This window comes from Somniosus microcephalus, chromosome 6 (genome assembly GCF_052327205.1).
Source record: "Somniosus microcephalus isolate GS21.2 chromosome 6, FLI_Smic_1.0, whole genome shotgun sequence".
In the NCBI taxonomy this organism is placed as follows: domain Eukaryota; kingdom Metazoa; phylum Chordata; class Chondrichthyes; order Squaliformes; family Somniosidae; genus Somniosus; species Somniosus microcephalus.
Genome location: NC_140992.1, coordinates 500,704 through 522,395, shown reverse-complemented (window position 1 = coordinate 522,395; position 21,692 = coordinate 500,704). Strand labels below are relative to the sequence as shown.

The 21,692-nt window shown below is 47.5% G+C and overlaps 1 protein-coding gene across 5 annotated transcripts in view; it reads right to left on the bottom strand.

Moving 5' to 3' along the window:
* The window catches only part of LOC147115364 (myoneurin-like), a 51,129-nt gene that overhangs the window by 3,085 nt on the left and 26,352 nt on the right, over positions 1–21,692 (bottom strand). For 2 of the 5 annotated variants that reach the window (XM_085989621.1, XM_085989620.1), the window contains exons 6-7: positions 7,529–7,612; positions 6,034–6,120 (exon numbers count right to left, since the gene is read on the bottom strand). The exons of 1 other annotated variant lie outside the window; for it this stretch is intronic. In XM_085989621.1, the coding sequence (XP_085845747.1) occupies positions 6,034–6,120; positions 7,529–7,612 (171 nt within the window). The remainder of the gene's footprint in view (positions 1–6,033; positions 6,121–7,528; positions 7,613–21,692) is intronic. 2 more of the 5 variants (XM_085989623.1, XM_085989622.1) reach the window with 2 other exon arrangements.

The window sequence follows — 21,692 nt, the reverse complement described above, 5'->3', positions numbered from 1 at the left end:
TGAATACCTTCTGGAAATTCAAATATACGACATCTATTGGTTCCCCTTTATCTACCCTGCTCGTTACATCCTCAAGAACTCCAGCAAATTTGTCAAATATGATTTCCCTTTCATAAAACCATGCTGACTCTGCTTGATTGTATTAGGATTTTCTAAATGCCCTCCTAACACTTCCTTAATGATGGACTCCAGCAATTTCTCAATGATAGATGTTAGGCTAACTGGTCGATAGTTTCCTGCTTTCTGTCTCCCTCCTTTCTTAAATAGGGGCGTTACACTTGCTGTTTTCCAGTCCGCTGGGACCTCTCCAGAATCCAGGGAGTTTTGGAAGATTACAACCAATGCATCCACTATCTCTGCAGCCACCTCTTTTAAGACCCTAGAATGCAGGCCATCAGGTCCAGGGGACTTGTCCACCTTTAGTCCCATTAGTTTGCCTCGTACTTTCTCTCTAGTGATAGTGATTGTTTTTGAAGGTCCCCCCCACCCCAATATCCCCGATTATCCATTATTGGGATGCTTTTAGTGTCTTCTACCGTGAAGACCGATATAAACGCAGCGGCAGCAGCGAGAGCGGCCCTGGGAGGAGCCTGAGCGACAGCGGGGAGTATAAGGAGCAGGAGAGAGAACGAGGCCGAGACTCACCGGCAGCAGCGAGAGCGGTCCTCAACAGGCAACGTTCAAAAGTGACGTCGGCACAAGGGAAGCAGCTGATTGGTGAGTAGTAGGTGAGTGTTTTTTATTTAAGTTTAAAGCTTATTCTGTTAAATTAGTTCTTAGTCTTTTAAATAAAGGTTAGCACTTAGTCTTTTAAATAGTCTGTTAGATAAAGGAATGACAGGGCAGCTCAGTCTAGCGGACTGCACATCCTGTGGCATGTGGAAAGTCATGGATGACTACATGTGCAGTGTCACCAGCGGCAACAGCTCGAGCAACGGTTTATGGAGCTTGAGCGGCGACTGGAGTCACTGTGGTGCATCCGCGAGGCCGAGAACTACGTGGATAGCACGTTTAGTGAGGTGGTCACCCAGCAGCCTAAGAGAGCGCGGACAGAGAGCAAGTGGGTGACCACTAGACAGAAGACGACCAGGCAGGCAGTGCAGGAGGCCCCAGAGGGCATCTCACTCTCCAACCAGTGTTCTATTCGGAGTACTGGAGAGGGAGATGGTCCCTCTGAGGAGTGCAGTCAGAGCCAAGTCCTCGGCACCACGGGTGGCTCTGCTGCACGGTGGGGGGGGGGGGGGGGGGTGCAAATAATGGAAGAGCAATAGTAGTAGGGGATTCAATAGTTAGGGGAGCAGACAGGGTGTTTCTGCGGCCACAGATGTGACTCCAAGATGGTATGTTGCCTCCCTGGTGCCAGGGTCAAGGATGTCACTGAGCGGCTGCAGAGCATCCTGGGGGAGGAGGGTGAACAGCCAGAGGTCGTTGTCCATATCGATACCAACGACATAGGTACAAAGAGGGATGAGGTCCTGCAGGCAGAGTTTAGGGAGCTAGGAGTCAGATTAAAAAACAGGACCTCAAAAAGGTGGTAATCTACGGATTACTCCCGGTGCCACGTGCTAGTGAGTCCAGAAATAAGAGGATAGAGCAGATGAATGTGTGGCTGGAAGGATGGTGCAGGAGGGAGGGCTTTAGGTTCCTGAGGCATTGGGACCGTTTCTGGGGGAGGTGGGACCTGTACAAGCCGGACGGGTTGCACCTCAACAGAGCTGAGACCAATATCCTCGCTGGGGGGTTTGCTGGTGCTGTTGGGGAGGGTTTGAACTAGCTTGGCAGGGGGATGGGAACCCAAGAATAGAGTCAGTAGGGAGGGAAGAAAAACTGGAATTGGAAAACAAAAATGTAGAAAGAAAATTGGAGGGACAGAGGAATCAAGGGCTAGATAGTAGTCAACAAGGTTTGTCTGCACTAAATTGTATAGATTTTAATGCAAGGAGTATAGCGAACAAGGCAGATGAGCTGAGGGTACAGGTAGATACTTGGGACTATGATATTATAGCTATTACAGAGACGTGGCTGAAAGAGGGGCCGGTATGTCAGCTCAACATTCCAGGTTACTGGATTTTCAGACGGGATAGAGAGGGAGGTACAAAGGCGGGGGGGGGGGGTGTCGCGGTACTGATTAAAGAAACTATTACAGCTGTGAGGAGGGATATGTTGGAGGAATCATCAAATGAAGCCATATGGGTCGAATCGAAAAACAAAAAAGGGGCAATCACACTGCTGGGAGTGTACTACAGACCCCCAAACAGTGAGAGGGAGATAGAAGAACAAATATGTAGACAAATTTCTGAGAGGTGCAAAAACTATAGGGCAGTACAGGAAACTTTTTTTAAATCCGGCATGGACGGGACCTGCGTAGTGCCGGTTCATCAAAAATTCCGGATAACCGAACACTATAGTAAAAGATAGGGAGAGCTGACAGCTCCATATAAAGCAACAAACCCTGTTGCTTAGCAACAAGTGTAGAACAATGGCCACAAGTTCCAAGCGTCTCTGTAGCTTAGCAACAGCTGCAGCCACACCCTTGCACAGCAACAAATGGAGGAAGGCAAGTACAATATGAAGTAAAACCTACTCCTGAATCTTGCCGGTTAACCGAGATTTCCGGTTATTTAGGTGCCGGTAAATCGAAAGTTTCCTGTAATAGTAGGGGATTTCAACTACCCCAATATTAACTGGGATAAAATTAGTGTGAAGGGTATAGAAGGTGCGGAATTCCTAAAATGCATCCACAAGAACTTTTTTAACCAGTATGTAGCAAGCCCAACAAGGGAGGGGGCGGTTCTGGACTTAGTTTTAGGGAATGAAGCTGGGCAGGTAGAAGGCGTATCAGTGGGGGAGCATTTTGGTGCTAGTGACCATTAATTCAGTTAGATTTAAGGTAGTTATGGAAAAGGACAAGGATAGACCAGGAATAAAAATTCTAAATTGGGGAAAGGCAAATTTTGCTAAGCTCAGAGGGGATATAGCCATAGTGGACTGGAAACAGCTACTTGAAGGTAAATCAGTGTTAGAGCAGTGGGAGGCATTCAAGGACGAGATCCGGAGGGTTCAGACCAAATATGTGCCCTCAAAGAAAAAAGGTGGGACTAACAAATCTTGAGCCCCCTGGATGTCTAGGGACATACAGGGTAGGATAACGAAAAAAAGGGAGGCGTACGACAGATACCGAGGGCTAAATACTGCAGGAGTACAATTAAAAAGGATTATTAGGAAAGCAAAGAGAGAGCATAAAAAATTCTTGGCAAGTAAAATCAAGGAAAACCCAAAGATGTTTTATAAATATATTAAGAGTAAGAGGATAACTAAAGAAAGGGTAGCGCCTATTAGAGATCATGAGGGTAAATCTGAGTGTGGAGGCGGGAGACGTCGGTAGGGTTCTTAATTAATACTTTGCGTCTGTTTTCACAAAGGAGAGGGGCGAAGCAGACATTGCTATCGGAGGGGAGGAATGTGAAATATTAGATGAAATAAACAGTGAGTGAGGAAGTATTAAGGGGTTTAGCAGCTTTAAAAGTGGATAAGTCCCCAGGCCTGGATGAAATGTATCCCAGGCTGTTAAGCGAAGCAAAAGAGGAAATAGCAGAGGCTCTGACCATCATTTTTCAATCCTCTCTGGCTTCAGGTGTGGTGCCGGAGGACTGGAGGACTGCTAATGTGGTACCCTTGTTTAAAAAGGGAGAAAAGGATAGAACAAGTAATTACAGGCCAGTCAGCCTAACCTCGGTGGTGGGAAAATTATTGGAAAGAATTCTGAAGGACAGGATAAATCTTCATTTAGAAAGACACGGATTAATCAAGGATAGTCAGCACGGATTTGTTAAGGGACGGATGTGTCTGACACTTGATTGAATTTTTTGAGGAGGTAACAAGGAGGGTAGATGAGGGTAGTGCGTTTGATGTAGTGTATATGGACTTTAGCAAGGCTTTTGATAAGGTTCCACATGGCAGACTGGTCACGAAGTTAAAAACCAATGGGATCCAGGGCAAAGTGTCAAGTTGGATTCAAAACGGGCTCAGAGACAGGAAGCAGAGGGTAATGGTTGATGGGTGTTTGTGACTGGAAGGCTGTTGCCAGTGGGGGTCCGCAGGGCTCAGTACTCGGTCCCTTGCTTTTTGTGGTATATATTAATGATCTTGACTTGAATATAGAGGGTATGATTAAGAAGTTTGCAGGTGATACTAAGATCGGCTGTGTGGTTGATACTGGAGAAGGAAGCTGTAGACTGCAGGAAGATATCAATAAATTGGTCAGGTGGAGAGAACAGTGCCAAATGGAATTCAATCCGGAGAAGTGTGAGGTAATGCATTTGGGGAGGGCTAACAAGGGAAGGGAATACACATTAAATGGTAGGACACTGAGCAGTGTAGAGGAAAAAGGGACCTTGGAGTGCATGTCCACAGATCTCTGAAGGTAGCAGGCCAGGTAGATAAGGTGGTTAAGAAGGCATTCGGAATGCTTGCCTTTATTAGCCGTGGCATAGAATACAAGAGCAGGGGGGTTATGCTTCAACTGTATAAAACACTAGTTAGGCCTCAGCTAGAGTACTGCGTGCAGTTCTAGTCACCACATTACATGAAAGGTGTGATTGCACTGGAGAGGGTGCAGAGGAGATTCACAAAGATGTTGCCGGGAGTAGAGAATCTTAGCTATGAGGAGAGACTGGATAGGCTGGGTTTGTTTTCCTTGGAACAGAGGAGGCTGAGGGGAGACCTTATTGAGGTGTATAAAATTATGAGGGGCCTAGATAAAGTGGATAGAAAGGACCTATTTCCCTTAGTATAGGGGTCAGAAACCAGGTGGCACAGATTTAAAATAATTGGTGGAAGGTTTAGAAGGGAAATTTCTTCACCCAGAGGGTTGTGGGGGTCTGGAACTCACTACCTGAAAGGGTGGTAGAGGCAGAAACCCTAACCACATTTAAAAAGTACTTGGATGTGTACTTGGGATGCTGTAACCTATAGGGCTACAGACCAAGAGCTAGGAAGTGGGATTAGGCTGGATAGCTCTTTGCTGGCCGACGCGGACACGATGGGCCGAAATGGCCTGCTTCCGTGCTGTAACTTTCTATGATTCTACAAAATATTTGTTCAAAGTCTCCGCCATTTCCGTGTTTCCCATTATTAATTCCCCAGACTCTTCCTCTAGGAGACCAATGTTTACTTTAGCTACTCTCTTCCTTTTTATATACCTGTAGAAGCTCTTACTGTGTGTTTTTATAGTTACTCTCATAAGCTATCTTCTCTATCATTTTTTTTAGTCGTCCTTTGCTAGTGTCATGAACAGGTACAGCAAATAATCAAAAAGGTTAATGGAATACTAGCCTTTATAGCTAGAGGACTAGAATACAAGGGGGTAGAAGTTATGCTGCAGCTATACAAAACCCTTGTTAGCCCACACCTGCAGTACTGTGCGCAGTTCTGGGCAACACACCTTCGGAAAGATATACTGGCCTTGGAGGGAGTGCAGCGTAGGTTTACCAAAATGATACCCGGAATCCAAGGGTTAAGTTATGAGAAGAGATTACACAAACTAGGGTTGTATTCCCTAGAATTTAGACAGTTAAAGGGTGTTTTGATTGAAGTTTTCAAGATATTAAAGGGAACTGATAGGGTAGATAGAGAGAAACTATTTCCGCTGGTTGGGGAGTCTAGGACTAGGGGACACAGTCTAAAAATTAGAGCCAGACCTTTCAGGAGTGAAATTAGGAAACACTTCTACACACAAAGGGTGGCAGAAGTTTGGAACTCTCTCCTTCAAATGGCAATTGATGCTAGATCAATTGTTAATTTTAAATCCGAGAGTGATATTTTGTTAACCGAAGGTATTAAGGGATAGGGGCCAAAGGCGGGTATATGGAGTTAGGTCGCAGATCCGCCATGATCTCATTGAATGGTGGAACAGGCTCGAGGGGCTGAATGGACTCCTCCTGTTCCTATGGACAGTTTTTTCAAAGAGCCGGCACAGGCACAATGGGCCAAATGGCCTCCTTCTGTGCTGTAAGATTCTATGAAAATACTCACCTACATGAGCTTTACTGTTATGTTTCTTTAAATTCTTCACGTCGGAATAGGAGTTCCCACACAATTCACAGACAAAAGGTTTTTCACCTGAAAGAAACACACTTTAAAGTGGATATTTATGCAAATAGTTCCAATCCTCTGATCTCCCCCTTCTGAAAGTTCCAATGCTTGTTAGCTTAAATTTTTCAGTCTGTGTCGGCTCTTCCCTGCCCCAGCCCAATCTCAAACCAAACTCACTGCACCGCTCCCTCCCCACAGCCCTCTCCGCTCCACTCTCCCACCCCCACCCCCTCTCCCGCCCCCGCTCTCTCCTCACTCATTCACCATCTCTCTCTCTCTTCAATCACTCACCATCTCTCTCTCTCTCCAATCACTCACCATCTCTCTCTCTCTTCAATCACTCACCATCTCCCTATCATAACCTGTCAATCATTTCTATCACCAGAACAATGTTATAATTCTAAAGGCTGTGACATTAGGTAAAGAGACTGACCAATTTAATGGGGAACAAACTGATTTAAGTGTCTAAAGGATGTGATTTTAATCTAACAGTCCTGCCCAGTCTGCAATGCAGTGAAATTATTGATACAGCTTACAGGTCAGGTTAACCCAGATGCTGATTCCAGGTCACCAAGTGGGTACAGTCCTAGTCCTGGATCCCAATCTAGAGGCGGCTGGTTCAAGTATCACCAGAGAAACTTGTGAAATTTAATTCAAAAAAGTCTGGTCATTTCTGGGCTGGCATCAGAAATTGATTTGTTGCAAAAACTCACTGGTTCAGATACCCTCAGGGAGGGGAACCCAGTCTGGCCTACATGTGACTCCAGTCTCTCACCAATACCCCCAGGGCAACCTGGGATGCGCAACAGACACGGCCTTGCCAGTGCCACCCATACAGAAAAAAATCCTGACACATCGAAACTGGCTTTGTTAGGAAAATGTTACCTGTTCAGGGCAGAGAAAGAAATCAGGCCCCCTTTCAGACTCCATTGTTAGGAGAGACTGTACAGAAATCTAAAAAAGTGAATTACAAAATGGTAGGGCGCGAGATAAATTTGTGCAAATCTCACCCAAATATCCCCCACACAGCCATGCAATGAAGGACCCCGTACACATGCAGCAGCTGCGACTAAATTACAACAGCAACTACACTTCAAAAGCACTTCATTGGCTATTTGGGACGTCCTGAGGTTGTGAAAGGCACTATATAAATGCAAGTTTTTTCTATCACTAGTACCCCCCTGTACCCAGCCCAGTGTGGGGAATTCCCCCATCACCAATACCCACTGAACCCAGCCAGGTGTGGGGAATTTCCCCATCACTAGTAACCCCTGTACCCAGTCAGGTGAGTGGTGGTCGATTGTTGGCCCTCTATTTACTAATTGGACCATCAGGGGAGCTTCAGGTTAACAATTTTTGCACAGATTTTAAGATTGTGCTGAACGAGGACCAGTGCGGCTGGTTCCTGCCCCGTCTCAGGGGTCCTCCCACGTACCCGTGTGTGATCGGCTGTGTTTATTCAGCTCTCCTGAAGAGATGAAACTTTTACTACACGTATGACAGCTGTACGGCTTTTCACCTGCACAGGAGAGAGAGCGAAACAAACCAGTCAAAATTACAACTTCAATCAATTAAAACCATCAGTGAAAGCCTAGCTAATTATCGAGAGACTTATGGGGCATTGGCCAGCACATTATCAGCCGCCAGGATCAGACATTCTCCAGACACACAACAATCGCACAGGAAGAAATAACTTCCCATTGTGTCAGCTTGGCTCAATCAGTAGCACTCTTGGTGCTGAGTCAGAGGCTCTGGGTACAAGCAGAAAGGCAGCATTAAATCCTCGGCCACTCGGTTGACCTGAGTCAGAGGTTTGGTGCAGAAGGCTCAGAATCCTGCCAGGGGTGGAACTGCCCTCCTCCTAGACACAGCCCCTGCTGTCAGAGGGGCGAAGCTTAGAGGAGGGGATTCCCACACCTGGCCCCGCCCTCTGTGCAGCCCAGTGACCTGGAAAAACTGATTCACAGATCACTGCACCCGCAGGAACCCAGCCCGATGCCTGCACCAAACGCAGGGGCCGACTGCGCAGCAGGTAGACATTGTGACGAGGCACCAGCTTGTGTGCACTGCATTTCCTGCAGCAGTTAGTGACAGTGACACACAGAACAGCGACTCCAGCCTAACCCTGGAAATCCACACAGCAGAGCGGGGGGGGGGGGGGGGAGGGAAAGGCTTTTCAGCCCCATAATCTAGGCCAACACTCCAGTGCAGTACTGAGGGATCACTGCACCTTCGGAGGGTCAGTACTGAGGGATCGCTGCACCGTCGGAGTGTCAGTACTGAGGGAACACTGCACCGTCGGAGGGGCAGTACTGAGGGAGCGCCGCACTGTCGGAGGGGCAGTACTGAGGGATCACTGCACTGTCAGAGGGGCAGTACTGAGGGAGTGCTGCACCGGAGGGGCAGTACTGAGGGAGTGCTGCACCATCGGAGGGGCAGTACTGAGGGAGTGCTGCACTGTCGGAGGGGCAGTACTGAGGGAGTGCTGCACTGTCGGAGGGGCAGTACTGAGGGAGTGCTGCACTGTATGTAACTGAACCGACCAGGGGGCAAGCAACCTTAGATTTGGTCCTGTGTAATGAGACAGGATTAATTAAAAATGTCCTAGTAAAGGATCCCCTTGGAATGAGTGACCATAACATGGTTGAATTCCATATTCAATTAGAGGGTGAGAAGGTTGGATCTCAAACAAGCATGCTGAGCTTGAATAAAGGAGACTATGAAGGTATGAGAGCGTAATTGATTAGAGTGAACTGGGAAAATAGATTAAAGGATAAGACGGTACATGATTAGTGGTGTACATTTAAGGAGTTATTTTACAACTTCCAAAAAATATATATTCCACTGAGGAAAAAAGGGTGTAAAAGAAAAGAGAGCCATCCGTGGCTAAGTAAAGTAATTAAGGATAGTATCCGACTAAAAACAAGGGCATATAAGGTAGCCAAATCTAGTGGGAGGATAGAAGATTGGGAAGTCTTTAAAAGACAGCAAAAAATAACTAAAAGATTGATTAAGAAAGGGAAGATAGATTATGAAAGCAAATTAGCAAAAAATATAAAAAGATAGCAAAAGTTTCTATAGTTATATAAAAAGAAACAGGGTGGCTAAAGTAAATGTTGGTCCCTTAGAGGATGAGAGCGGGAAATTGATGGTGGGAAACATGGAGATGGCAAAAACGCTGAACAAATATTTTGTATCAGTCTTTACAGTAGAGGACACTAAGAATATCCCAACACTGGACAAACAGGGGGCTAAGGGGGGTTAGCTAAACACGATTAAAATCACTAAGGAAGTGGTACTTGGTAAAATAATGGGACTCAAGGCGGATAAATCCCCTGGACCTGATGGCTTACATCCTAGGGTCTTGAGGGAAGTGGCGGTAGGGATTGTGGATGCATTGGTAATAATTTTCCAAAACTCCCTGGACTCAGCAAAGGTCCCGGCAGATTGGAAAACTGCTAATGTAACACCCTTATTTAAAAAGGGTAGTAGGCAGAAGGCTGGAAACTATAGACCTGTTAGCCTAACATCGGTGGTTGGTAAAATGTTAGAGTCCATTATTAAGGAGACAGTAACAGGACATTTGGATAAACATAATTTAATAGGACAAACTCAGCATGGTTTCATGAAGGGGAAGTCATGTTTGATAAATTTGCTTGAGTTCTTTGAGGAAGTTGTGGTGTATGTGCCTTTAAGAGCCCCAGGTGTGCGTAATGCCTGTAATTGCCACTTGGGCTATATAAGCCCGTGTATTGTGTATATCCTTTAGAAAACTCCCCCAGACTTTGCTTAGTAAATACCCGTGAACCAACTCCTGTCTTCAGTGTCTTTATCAACACACGCACACTACAGTGGCGACGAAGTGGAAACGGACTTACCGGCAATTCGGCAGCACCTCAAGGACATCGATTCCTCCGGCGTCCAGAAGACTCAAGAAAGTGAGAAAAGCTGTAGTTTCACCAGCTGGCCAAGCTGGTAGCAGGTACTGCGCTAATCCTTCCTGGGCGTCAGGCTGGGGCTCCAGCGGCGGGCTCTACAGCTGAAACAGGCAGCGAAATCGGAGGCAAGCAATAACAGACTGGGAGGGAGTACTCGGGAGACGGCCGGCGCGGCAAGCAGGTCAGCGTTCAGACCTCCGGCGGGAACGAGTCTCCAACAGTAAATTTTTAAAAAAGATAAAGAGAACGGAAACCGCAGTAAACAACGTTGTTATCGGCAGCAGCGGCGGGAAAGCGCGGGAAGCGCCATATCTTTGCTACAGAAAAGAAAAAAAAAGCGCGGGAAGCACCATATCTTTTCTGAAATGCCTAAGTCTGGCAATATTGATGCTTTTGATAGCGAAACAGAGCCTAATTTTGGCAATATTGATGTTTTTGATAACAAGATAGAGGATTGGACCACATATGTGGAAAGAGTGGAGGTATATTGCACCGCAAATGGAATAGAAGATGAAAAAAAAGCTTCAGTGCTTCTGGATCTAATGGGCGCAAAGACATACAAGCTGTTACGAAACTTAATCACTCCAGCCGAACCGATGGACAAGAATTTTGAGGAGATTGTTGATACCCTACACTGCCAGTTCGAGGCAGGACTGGCAGATTCTCTGCGAGACAACTTCATCTGCGATCCCCTAAGTGTAGAAACACAAAAAAAGGTATCTTCTGAGAAAGATTTAACACTGGACAAGGCTTTCAGTGCAATAGGAGCTGCAAAGATACAGCAAAGGCCACAGGACGTCGGCACCCATGAAATGACACGGGGTTTCGATAGATGTTATCGCTGCGGCAGATCCACCCATGACCAGAGGGACTGCTGGTTCAAGGAAAAAGCATGCAGGCGATGCGGAAAGATGGGACACATTCCACGTGTGCGCCGATCTGGAAATAAAAAATCCACTAACGGGAAAAGAATCAATAAGGAAAAGCACAGAAAGGTACAAATGATGACGGACAGTAGCTCCGAAGACCAGAAGAGCGATAGCGACTCCAGGAACAAGAGACTAAGCTCTCTCAAATTACATAATGTAATTGCCAAAGAAGATTACCAGACCATTTGGGTTACCCTCACAATAGCAGGGTCCCCAGTTAAAATGGAGCTAGATACAGGATCAGCTCTGACCGTCATAAATCGACGGGATTACGAGCGGCTATTTCCGCATATACCTTTAAAAGACACATCCATTATCCTGAAAACATATACGTGGCAGAAAGTATACCCCAAAGGAAAAATAAGGGTGCCCGTTGTATACAAAGGCAAGGAAATACAGAAGTTGTATTTATACGTTCTACAAGATGGTGGTCCACCGCTGTTGGGACGTGAATGGATCAGAAAAATACGTTTAGACTGGCACTCCATTCAGGCACTGACGGTGACCAGTAAGGAAAAAAATGATGACGACGTCATACCTGAACGATTAAAAGACATCTTGGCCAACGCCAAGGAAGTGTTTCAAGAGAAACTAGGAACCTTGAAAGGCATCACCGCCTCAATAAAAGTGGAAGATGCAGCAATTCCCAAGTTTTTTAAGGCAAGACCGGTGCCATACGCAATTCGTCCAGCAGTCGAGGCAGAGCTGGAGAATTTGGAAAAGGCAGGCGTATTATCTAAAATAGATTGGAGCGAGTGGGCAACACCCATCGTCCCAGTCATGAAGAAAGCATTGAAGGGTGATGGATCTGAAGAAGAGAAAAATTCGCATCTGTGGAGACTTCAAGGTGACTGTAAACCCGGTCCTTCACACGGTACAGTATCCTCTTCCGAGGATAGAAGATATTTTCGCCTCACTATCCGGAGGGAAACGTTTCACCAAAATTGACTTGGCACAGGCATACCTACATATGGAGGTTGAAGAGGCCTCTAAAAAATATCTCACGATAAATACACACAAAGGTCTGTACCAGTACAATCGACTGGTTTTCGGAGTAGCATCCGCTCCAGCTATCTGGCAAAGAGCTATGGAGCAAGTCCTCCAAGGGATTCCGGGGGCTCAATGCTACCTAGACGACATCCTTGTAACAGGAGAAAACGACAACGAGCACCTTGCCAATTTAGAGCAGGTGCTCACTAGGCTGAGAGAACGGGGCCTACGAGCAAATCGCCCCAAGTGCAAATTTTTCCGAAATCAAATATCATATTGTGGCCACATAATAAATAAGGAAGGGTTGCATAAGTCACCTGAAAAAATTGAGGAGTCATAAAAGCCCCAGCACCTGAAAATGTTTCACAATTAAGGTCGTTCCTGGGATTAATAAATTACTATCATAAATTTTTACCGAACTTATCAACTCTTCTACACCCTCTTAATGAACTGCTACAACCAGGAGTAATTTGGAAATGGAACGAAGGCTGCAAAAATGCCTTCCATAAATGCAAAGACTTAATCACATCCAAAGAAGTTTTGGCTCATTACAACCCATCACTGCCGATCAGACTGGCGTGCGATGCATCCCCTTACGGCATAGGAGCAGTATTATCGCATAAATTCCCTGATGGCTCGGAACGGCCGATAGCTTTTGCGTCACGCTCATTGAACTCAGCTGAGCGTAACTATGCCCAAATCGACAGGGAAGCACTCAGCCTGGTATGGGGAGTAAAGAAATTCAACCATTACCTACACGGACAAAAATTTACCTTGTTGACTGACCATCAACCCCTCATCTCCATATTCAACCCTAAAAAGGGTGTTCCCATTATGACAGCACAAAGGCTACAGCGGTGGTCCCTTTTTCTAGGGGCACACCAATACAACATAGAATACAAAGGATCAAAACAGCATGGGAATGCTGACGGTTTATCGCGCCTACCGTTGCCAATGGTAGAAGAGGCACCTACAGTAGACCCAATGGAGATGTTCCACTCTACCATAGTGGAATGTCTACCAGTAACAAATTCTGCATTGAAAGGGAAACGAGAAATGACCCGACTCTTTCACGGGTCTACGATTTAACAGTGAAGGGATGGCCAGCACATGGCGAACCACTGTTGCCAGCATTCTCGTAAAGAAGGGAACAGCTGTCAGTGTGCCGAGGAACCTTGATGTGTGGATCCAGAGTGGTGATTCCACCCAAACTCCAGGATAAAGTGCTAAAGGAGCTTCACGAGGGGCATCTGGGTGGAGTGAAAATGAAGAACCTAGCCAGGGCGTTTGTATGGTGGCCAGGTATCGATGGAGACATCGAAGAAATGACCAAGAGCTGCCTAGGATGCCAGAAGGTCCAAAACGCTCCACCACAAGCCCCTCGACATCCATGGGAGTGGCCCTCATCTCCCTGGCAAAGGGTACACATCGACTTTGCTGGTCCATTTATGGACTCAATGTTCTTAATCGCGGTTGATGCACACTCCAAGTGGCCGGAGGTAATAAAGATGTCCTCCACCACCACGGAAAAAACCATCACAGTATTAAGGACCATATTTGCCAGGAATGGGCTACCAGAACAGATCTGTTCTGATAATGGACCGCAATTTGTGTCCGAAGAATTCAGAAAGTTCTTAAAAAAACAATGGGGTTAAGCACTACACGTCTGCCCCATACCATCCCGCCACCAATGGATTGGCTGAAAGGTTTGTCCAGACCTTCAAGAAGGCCATCAAGGCCATGGGTAATGAAGACATAAAACTTCAGCACAAGGTGGATAACTTCTTATTTGCATACAGGAATGCAACACATATGGTTACCAACCAAACTCCCGCCATGATGTTCTTCAATAGAAACCTAAGATGCCGGCTGGATTTGGTCAAGCCCAACATCAGAAGGGACGTGGAGAACCGGCAGTTTCAAGGCATGAATGAAAGGCCAACTAGAACCTTCCAGATAGGTCAACAAGTTTTGGCCCGGGACTACTGTACCGAGAAATGGCAGCCTGGAACTATCTGCACATGACTAGGACCACTGATGTATACCATGGACATCGGAGAAAGCATAATAAGGTGCCATGCTGACCAAATCATAAAGTCATCCGAAAAGGGACAACTTACACCACCACTCTATACATCTAACGGTGAAGTAGAGATACCCATATCTACCTCCGATCCGGTGATACTGGAACCCGATGAACCCGACACTGGCATTTAAGCCGAATCAGCCTTGCCAGAAGAACCTACTAAACCACCAGAAACTACTACACCCCCGAGACGTTATCCGGACCGAGTCAGGAAGCCTCCTGAGAGACTAACTTATAATTAATTAATTACAGCAATGTATATTATTTTGCATAGAACATGTAATTAATAATTACTTAAAATATGATGTACTGGTTAACTAAAAAGGGAGGAATTGTGGTGTATGTGCCTTTAAGAGCCCCAGGTGTGCGTAATGCCTGTAATTGCCACTTGGGCTATATCAGCCCGTGTATTGTGTATATCCTTTAGAAACCCCCCCCAGACTTTGCTTAGTAAATACCTATGAACCAACTCCTGTCTTCAGTGTCTTTATCAACACATGGACACTACAGAAGTAACATACAGGGTGGATAAAGGGGAACGTAGTGTATTTAGACTTCCAAAAGGCATTTGACAAGGTGCCACACAAAAGATTATTGCTCAAGATAAAAAAAATCACGGGATTGGGGGTAATATTCTGGCGTGGGTGGGGGATTGGCTATCTAACAGAAAGCAGAGAGTTGGGATAAATGGTTCATTCTCAGGCTGGCAATTAGTAACTAGTGGTGTTCCGCAGGGGTCAGTGCTGGGTCCCCAACTCTTTACAATCTATATTAACGATTTGGAGGAGGGGACCGAGTGTAACATATCAAACTTTGCATATGATACAAAGATGGGAGGGAAAGTAGTGAGTGAGGAGGACATAAAAAACCTGCAAAGGGACATAGGTAGGCTAAGTAAGTGGGCAGAGATTTGGCAGATGGAATACAATACTGGAAAGTGTGAGGTTATGCACTTTGGCAGGAAAAATCATAGAGCAAGTTATTATCTTAATGGCAAGAAACTGGAAAGTACTGTAGTACAAAGGGATCTAGGGGTCCTGGTGCACGAAACTCAAAAGGTTAGTATGCTGGTGCAGCAGGTGATCAAGAAGGCCAATGGAATGTTGGCTTTTATTGCTAGGGGGATAGAATATAAAAACAGGGAGGTATTGCTGCAGTTGTACAAGGTATTGGTGAGACCGCACCTGGAATACTGCATACAGTTTTGGTGTCCATACTTAAGAAAAGACATACTTGCTCTCGAGTCAGTACAAAGAAGGTTCACTCGGTTAATCCCGGGGATGAGGAGAGATTGAGTAGATTGGGACTCTACTCATTGGAGTTCAGAAGAATGAGAGGCGATCTTATTGAAACATATAAGATTGTGAAGGGGCTTGATCGGGTAGATGCGGTGAGGATGTTCCCAATGATGGGTGAAACTAGAACTAGGGGGCATAATCTTAGAATAAGGGGCTGCTCTTTCAAAACTGAGATGAGGAGAAACTTCTTCACTCAGAGGGTGGTAGGTTTGTGGAATTTGCTGCCCCAGAAAGCTGCGGAAGCTACATTAAATAAATTTAAAACAGAAATAGATAGTTTCCTAGAAGTAAAGGGAATTAAGGGTTACGGGCAGGAAATTGGACATGAGTCTAGGTTCGGAATGGTCATGGCCCTGTGGGTAGTGGAGCGGGCCCAGGGGCCGTGTAGCCTGGTTCTGCTCCTACTTCTTGTGTTCTAATTCTGTGTTAGATTTCAGGAGATGGTTTTATTCCTGTTCCTGGCTGGGGTGGAGATCGCCTTTACAGAAGGTAAGTACTGTAGAAAATATAGGGAGAGTGATCTCCTGGACGAGTTTCGATTGCCTAGATGGGTCGGAGGGGAATTTCCCAGATTTTTTCTCCCAAATTGGCCATTGGGTTTTTTAATCTGGTTTTTCGCCTCTCCCGGGAGATCACATGGGTTCGGGTGGGATGGAGAGTGATAGAAGATTTGAGGTTAGGATCAGATCAGCCATGATCTTATTGAATGGTGGAGCAGGCTCGAGGGGCCGATTGGCCTACTCCTGCTCCTATTTCTTATGTTCTTATGTCGGAGGGGCAGTACCGAGGGAGCGCTGCACTGTCGGAGGGGCAGTACTGAGGGAACGCTATACCGTCGGAGGGGCAGTACTGAGGGAACGCTACACCGTCGGAGGGGCAGTACTGAGGGAGCGCTGCACCGCAGGAGGGGCAGTACTGAGGGAACGCTGCACTGTCGGAGGGGCAGTACTGAGGGAACGCTGCACTGAGGGAGTGCTGCACTGTAGAAGGGGCAGTACTGAGGGAGTGCTGCACTGTCGGAGGGGCAGTACTGAGGGAGCGCTGCACTGTAGAAGGGGCAGTACTGAGGGAGTGCTGCACTGTCGGAGGGGCAGTACTGAGGGAGCGCTGCACTGTAGAAGGGGCAGTACTGAGGGAGTGCTGCACTGTCGGAGGGGCAGTACTGAGGGAGCGCTGCACTGTAGAAGGGGCAGTACTGAGGGAGTGCTGCACTGTCGGAGGGGCAGTACTGAGGGAGCGCTGCACTGTCAGAGGGGCAGTACTGAGGGAGCGCTGCACTGTCGGAGGGGCAGTACTGAGGGAGCGCTGCACTGTAGAAGGGGCAGTACTGAGGGAGTGCTGCACTGTCGGAGGGGCAGTACTGAGGGAGCGCTGCACTGTCAGAGGGGCAGTACTGAGGGAGCGCTGCACTGTCGGAGGGGCAGTACTGAGGGAGCGCTGCACTGTAGAAGGGGCAGTACTGAGGGAGTGCTGCACTGTCGGAGGGGCAGTACTGAGGGAGCGCTGCACTGTCAGAGTTGCAGTCTTTCAGATGAGATGTTAAACTAAGGCCTTATCGATCTGCTCAGTGGGACATAAAAGATCCAATGACATTATTCAAATAAAAGCAAGAAAATTGTGTCTCATCACCAAATTCCTCCTTCAACTAAGATCATTGACAGATTAGCGGTCATCTATCCTGCTGCTGTGGAAATCGAACGCTGTATTTGTCCGAGTTCCAGTGAGTGCACTTCAAGTACTTTAGGACGTCCCAAGGATGTGATAAGGTGCTATATAAATGCAAGTTATTTCTTTCTTAAATCTTACAAGTGAATTGGGTGAAACTGACACCGAAATCTATAGAGACAGACAAATTTCCCTCTCCTCTCCTGATACTTGATACAGAAAGTTACAGAAATGCCAACAGCCCTCATGCGAGTGTTGAATGCTAGTCGACCGTGGGAAGCATGTTGCTGTCACACCTGTAAATTTTATTTTGGCGTATTGAGCCCCACTAATTCCTCGTGTCCTTGAACATGACCCAGTCTCTGAACCAGTATCTTGGGATTAGTTACAAACACGCCCCTTAGCTTCGGCATCCCACATTAGCAAGTGCGGGATTGGAGTTACACATTAATTGTGGATGGTCACAGCAAATTCTGTCCTTACCTGACATTCATATGTGTGCTCTAACCAGCAGGAGCCGCTGTACAGTGAGCCGGAGCAGGAGCCGCTGTACAGTGAGCCGGAGCAGGAGCCGCTGTACAGTGAGCCGGAGCAGGAGCCGCTGTACAGTGAGCCGGAGCAGGAGCCGCTGTACAGTGAGCCGGAGCAGGAGCCGCTGTACAGTGAGCCGGAGCAGGAGCCGCTGTACAGTGAGCCGGAGCAGGAGCCGCTGTACAGTGAGCCGGAGCCGCTGTACAGTGAGCCGGAGCAGGAGCCGCTGTACAGTGAGCCGGAGCAGGAGCCGCTGTACAGTGAGCCGGAGCAGGAGCCCTGGCTCGGTTTTACTAACCCTGGTGCACAGAGACCAGTTTGAGTAACAGCTCATGCTCCTGCTCAGGTCAGTGAGCGCAGCGCATTCCGGAGAGACCAAAAACCCGTGCTGGATCATTCAGGACACAAAAAACATAAAATCCTATTCAAGTTTCCACGGCCAACAAATCAGGTTCCGAAAATGGCAAATGATGATGCGTATTATTAAAGAAATATACAAAACAAGTGAGCCGAGTATTAGTCGAGACCAGCGCCCCAGAGAGCGAGACCAGCGCCCCAGAGAGCGAGACCAGCGCCCCAGAGAGCAGCCATCTAAAGAGCTGGAACATCGAGCACTGATAACTTTGCTCATGAGCTCCACGACATTACTCGTTCCTGGGATGTGGGCATCGCTGGCAAGGCCAGCATTTATTGCCCATCCCTAATTGCTCTCGAGAAGGTGGTGGTGAGCCGCCTTCTTGAACCGCTGCAGTCCGTGTGGTGAAGGTACTCCCACAGTGCAGTTAGGGAAGGAGTTCCAGGATTTTGACCCAGCGACGATGAAAGAATATATATTTCCAAGTCAGGATGGTGTGTAACTTGGAGGGAAACTTGCAGTTGTTGGTGTTCCCATGCGCCTACTGCCCTTGTCCTTCTAGGTTGTAGGTTTGGGAGGTGCTGCCGAAGAAGCTTTGGCGAGTTGCTGCAGTGCATCTTGTAGGTGGTACACACTGCAGCCACGGTACACTGGTGGTGGAGGGAGTGAACGTTTAAGGTGGTGGATGTCCAGAATGTCCGTTCACTTGCGAACAAGGCCCTTGCCATCCATGAGCTTATCGAGGATGATTGCATCGACATCATGGCCCTGACGGAAACTTGGTTGAGGGGGTTGACACCTTACCCTTAAATGAAGCCTCCCCGCCTGGCTATAACTTCCACCACTCAGGCCGCCATGGCTCTCATCACCAAATCACACCTTAGTCTGTCCCCCTAATCCCCCGGCACTTTCTCCTCCTTTGAGCATCTCATCTTATTCCACCCCTTTCACCTCATTTAAAATTCTCATTCTCTACCGCCCACTCAAGTACCATAAAAATTTTTATTACCGAGATACCTTCACTGCTTTCCTCTCAGTCTCTGCACCAAACGACTTCTCATCCCTGGTGATTTCAACCTCCATCTCAATTCATCACGCTCTCTCTCTCTCTCTCCTCGGAGTTCACTAGCCTCCTATGCTCCCTTAATCTCTCCCTCCATATAAACTCCCCAAACCATATTCACGGCCACCCCCTTGACCTTGCCATCTCTGTCCACTTCCTGGTATTGCTCTCCACCCTTTCAACCACTCCCCCCCACCCCCACCCCAACAACCCTACTTCCTTCTGTGTCCGCCCCTGGAAAAAACTCTCCCAACTCTCTTACAACTGCACTTATCAAATCCCAACTGTCCAGCCTTTGGCCCTCCAGTCACCATGTCATTTCTGCAGCTTCGGATATGCTCAACCACACCCTATTAAAACAATTACTCTCTCTCACCCTGGCCGTTCTGCCGGTAAACCACAAAGTATTATCGGGTCCTGCTTTCGTCTGCCAAAATTGCTCACTATTACAGAATCATTCTGGAATGCAAAGATAAACCCCGGTTTCTATTCTCCACTGCTAATCGTCTTCTTAAACCCCTCTCCCCTCACCTCTGACAACAAATGTGAGGAGCTCATGGACTTCTTTGTCTCCAAGATTGAGACCATCCGTTCAACTGCCTCTGCCACTTCCCTTCCTTCCCCATGCCCACCAGGCCAAACTTCCTCTAAAGTTCCCCCTGCCCTAGCCCTGAACTCACATCTTTCTCCAGTTTCTCTCCGATCTTCCCTCATGACCTCTCCGCACTCATCTTGTCCATGAGACCCACTTCCTGCTCCCTCGACCCTATTCCCACCAAACTGTTGACCACCCAACTTTCTTTTCTGGCTCCCACGTTGGCTGACATTGTTAACGGTTCCCTGTCCTCAGGTACTGTCCCCCTCTCCCTCAAATCTGCCATCATCACCCCTCTCCTCAAAAAAACAAACCTTGATCCCTCCGTCTTTGCAAACTACCACCCCATCTCCAACTTCCCTTACCTCTCCAAAGTACTTAAACATGTTGTCGCCTCCCAAATCTGTGCCCATCTTTCCTGCAACTCCATGTTTGAATCCCTCCGATCAGGTTTCCGCCCCTGCCACAGACCGAAACGGCTCGCAAAGTCACAAATGACATCCTTTGTGACTGTGACAAAGGTAAACTTTCCCTCCTGATCCTTCTCGACTTGCCTGCAGCCTTTTACACAGTTGACCACTCCAACCTTTTCCAACGCCTCTCCACCGTCGTCCAGCTGGGTGGGACTGCACTCGCCTGGTTCTATTCTTATCTATCTAATCGTAGGCAGAGAATCACCTGCAATAGCTTCTCTTCCTGCTCCTGCATCGTTAGCTCTGGTGTCCCCCAAGGATCTATCCTTGGCCCCTCCTATTTGTCATCTACATGTTGCCCCTTGGCGACATCATCCGAAAACACAGCGTCAGTTTCCACATGTACGTCGACGACACCCAGCTCTGCCTCACCTTCACCTCTCTCACCTCCTCCACGGTCTCTATATCGTCATATACTGCTTGTCCGATGAGCAGAAATTTTCTCCAATTAAATATTGGGAAGACCGAAGCCACTTTTTTCGGTCCCCTAGCCACCGACTCGATCCCTCTGCCTAACATCTGTCCGACACTGAACCACAATGTTTGCAAATATGGGGTCAAATTTGACCCTGAAATGAGCTTCCGACCACATATCTGCAGCATAACTAAGACCGCCTATTCCCACCTCCGTAACATCGCCCGTCTCTGCCCTTGACTCAGCTCATCCACTGCTGAAACCCTCATCCATGCCTGTTACCTCTAGACTTGACTATTCCAACACACTCCTGGCTGGCCTCTCACATTCTATCCTATGTAAACTTGATGATCCAAAACTCGGCTGCCCGTGTCCTAACTCGCACCAAGGCCCATTCACCCATCATCCCTGTGCTTGCTGACCTACATTGGCTTCCGATTAAACAACGTCTCGATTTCAAAATTCTCATCCTTGTTTTCAAATCCCTCCATGGCCTCGCCCCTCCCTATCTTTGTAATCTCCTTCAGCCCGACAACCACCCACCCCCCACACCCAGAGATATCTGCGCTCCTCTAATTCTGCCCTCTTGAGGATCCCTGATTATAATCGCTCAACCATTGGTGGCCGTGCCTTCTGTTGCCTAGGCCCCAAGTTCTGGAATTCCCTGCCTATACTTCTCCGCCTCTCTTTCCTCCTTTAAGACGCTCCTTAAAACCTACCTCTTTGACCAAGCTTTTGGTCACCTGCCCTAATTTTTCCTTATGTGGCTGTCAAATTTTTGTCTCTTAATGCTCCTGTGAAGCGCCTTGGGACATTTTACTACGTTAAATGCGCTATATAAATACAAGTTGTTGTTCAACATGGAGGAATTATGATTCATCAGCTGAAGGAGGGCGGTAGGTGGTAATCAGCAGGAGGTTTCCTTGCCCATGCTTGAACTGAAGTCATGAGACGTCATGGTGTCTGGAGTCAATGTTGAGCACTCCCAGGGCCATTTCCTCCCAACTGTATACCACTGTGCTGCCACCTCTGGGTCTGAAAGGTATGATTCTGTGAGTATGGCTGTCAGGCTGTTGCTGGACTAGTCTGCGGGACAGCTCTCCCAATTTTGGCACAAGTCCCCAGATGTTGGTGAGGAGGACTCTGCAGGGTTGACTGGGCTGGGTGTGCTGTTATGTCCAAAGTCGGTGCCTAGGTAGATACCGGGTGGTCCGTCCAGTTTTACTCTCATTATTGTTTCTCGTAGCGGTTTGTTACAACC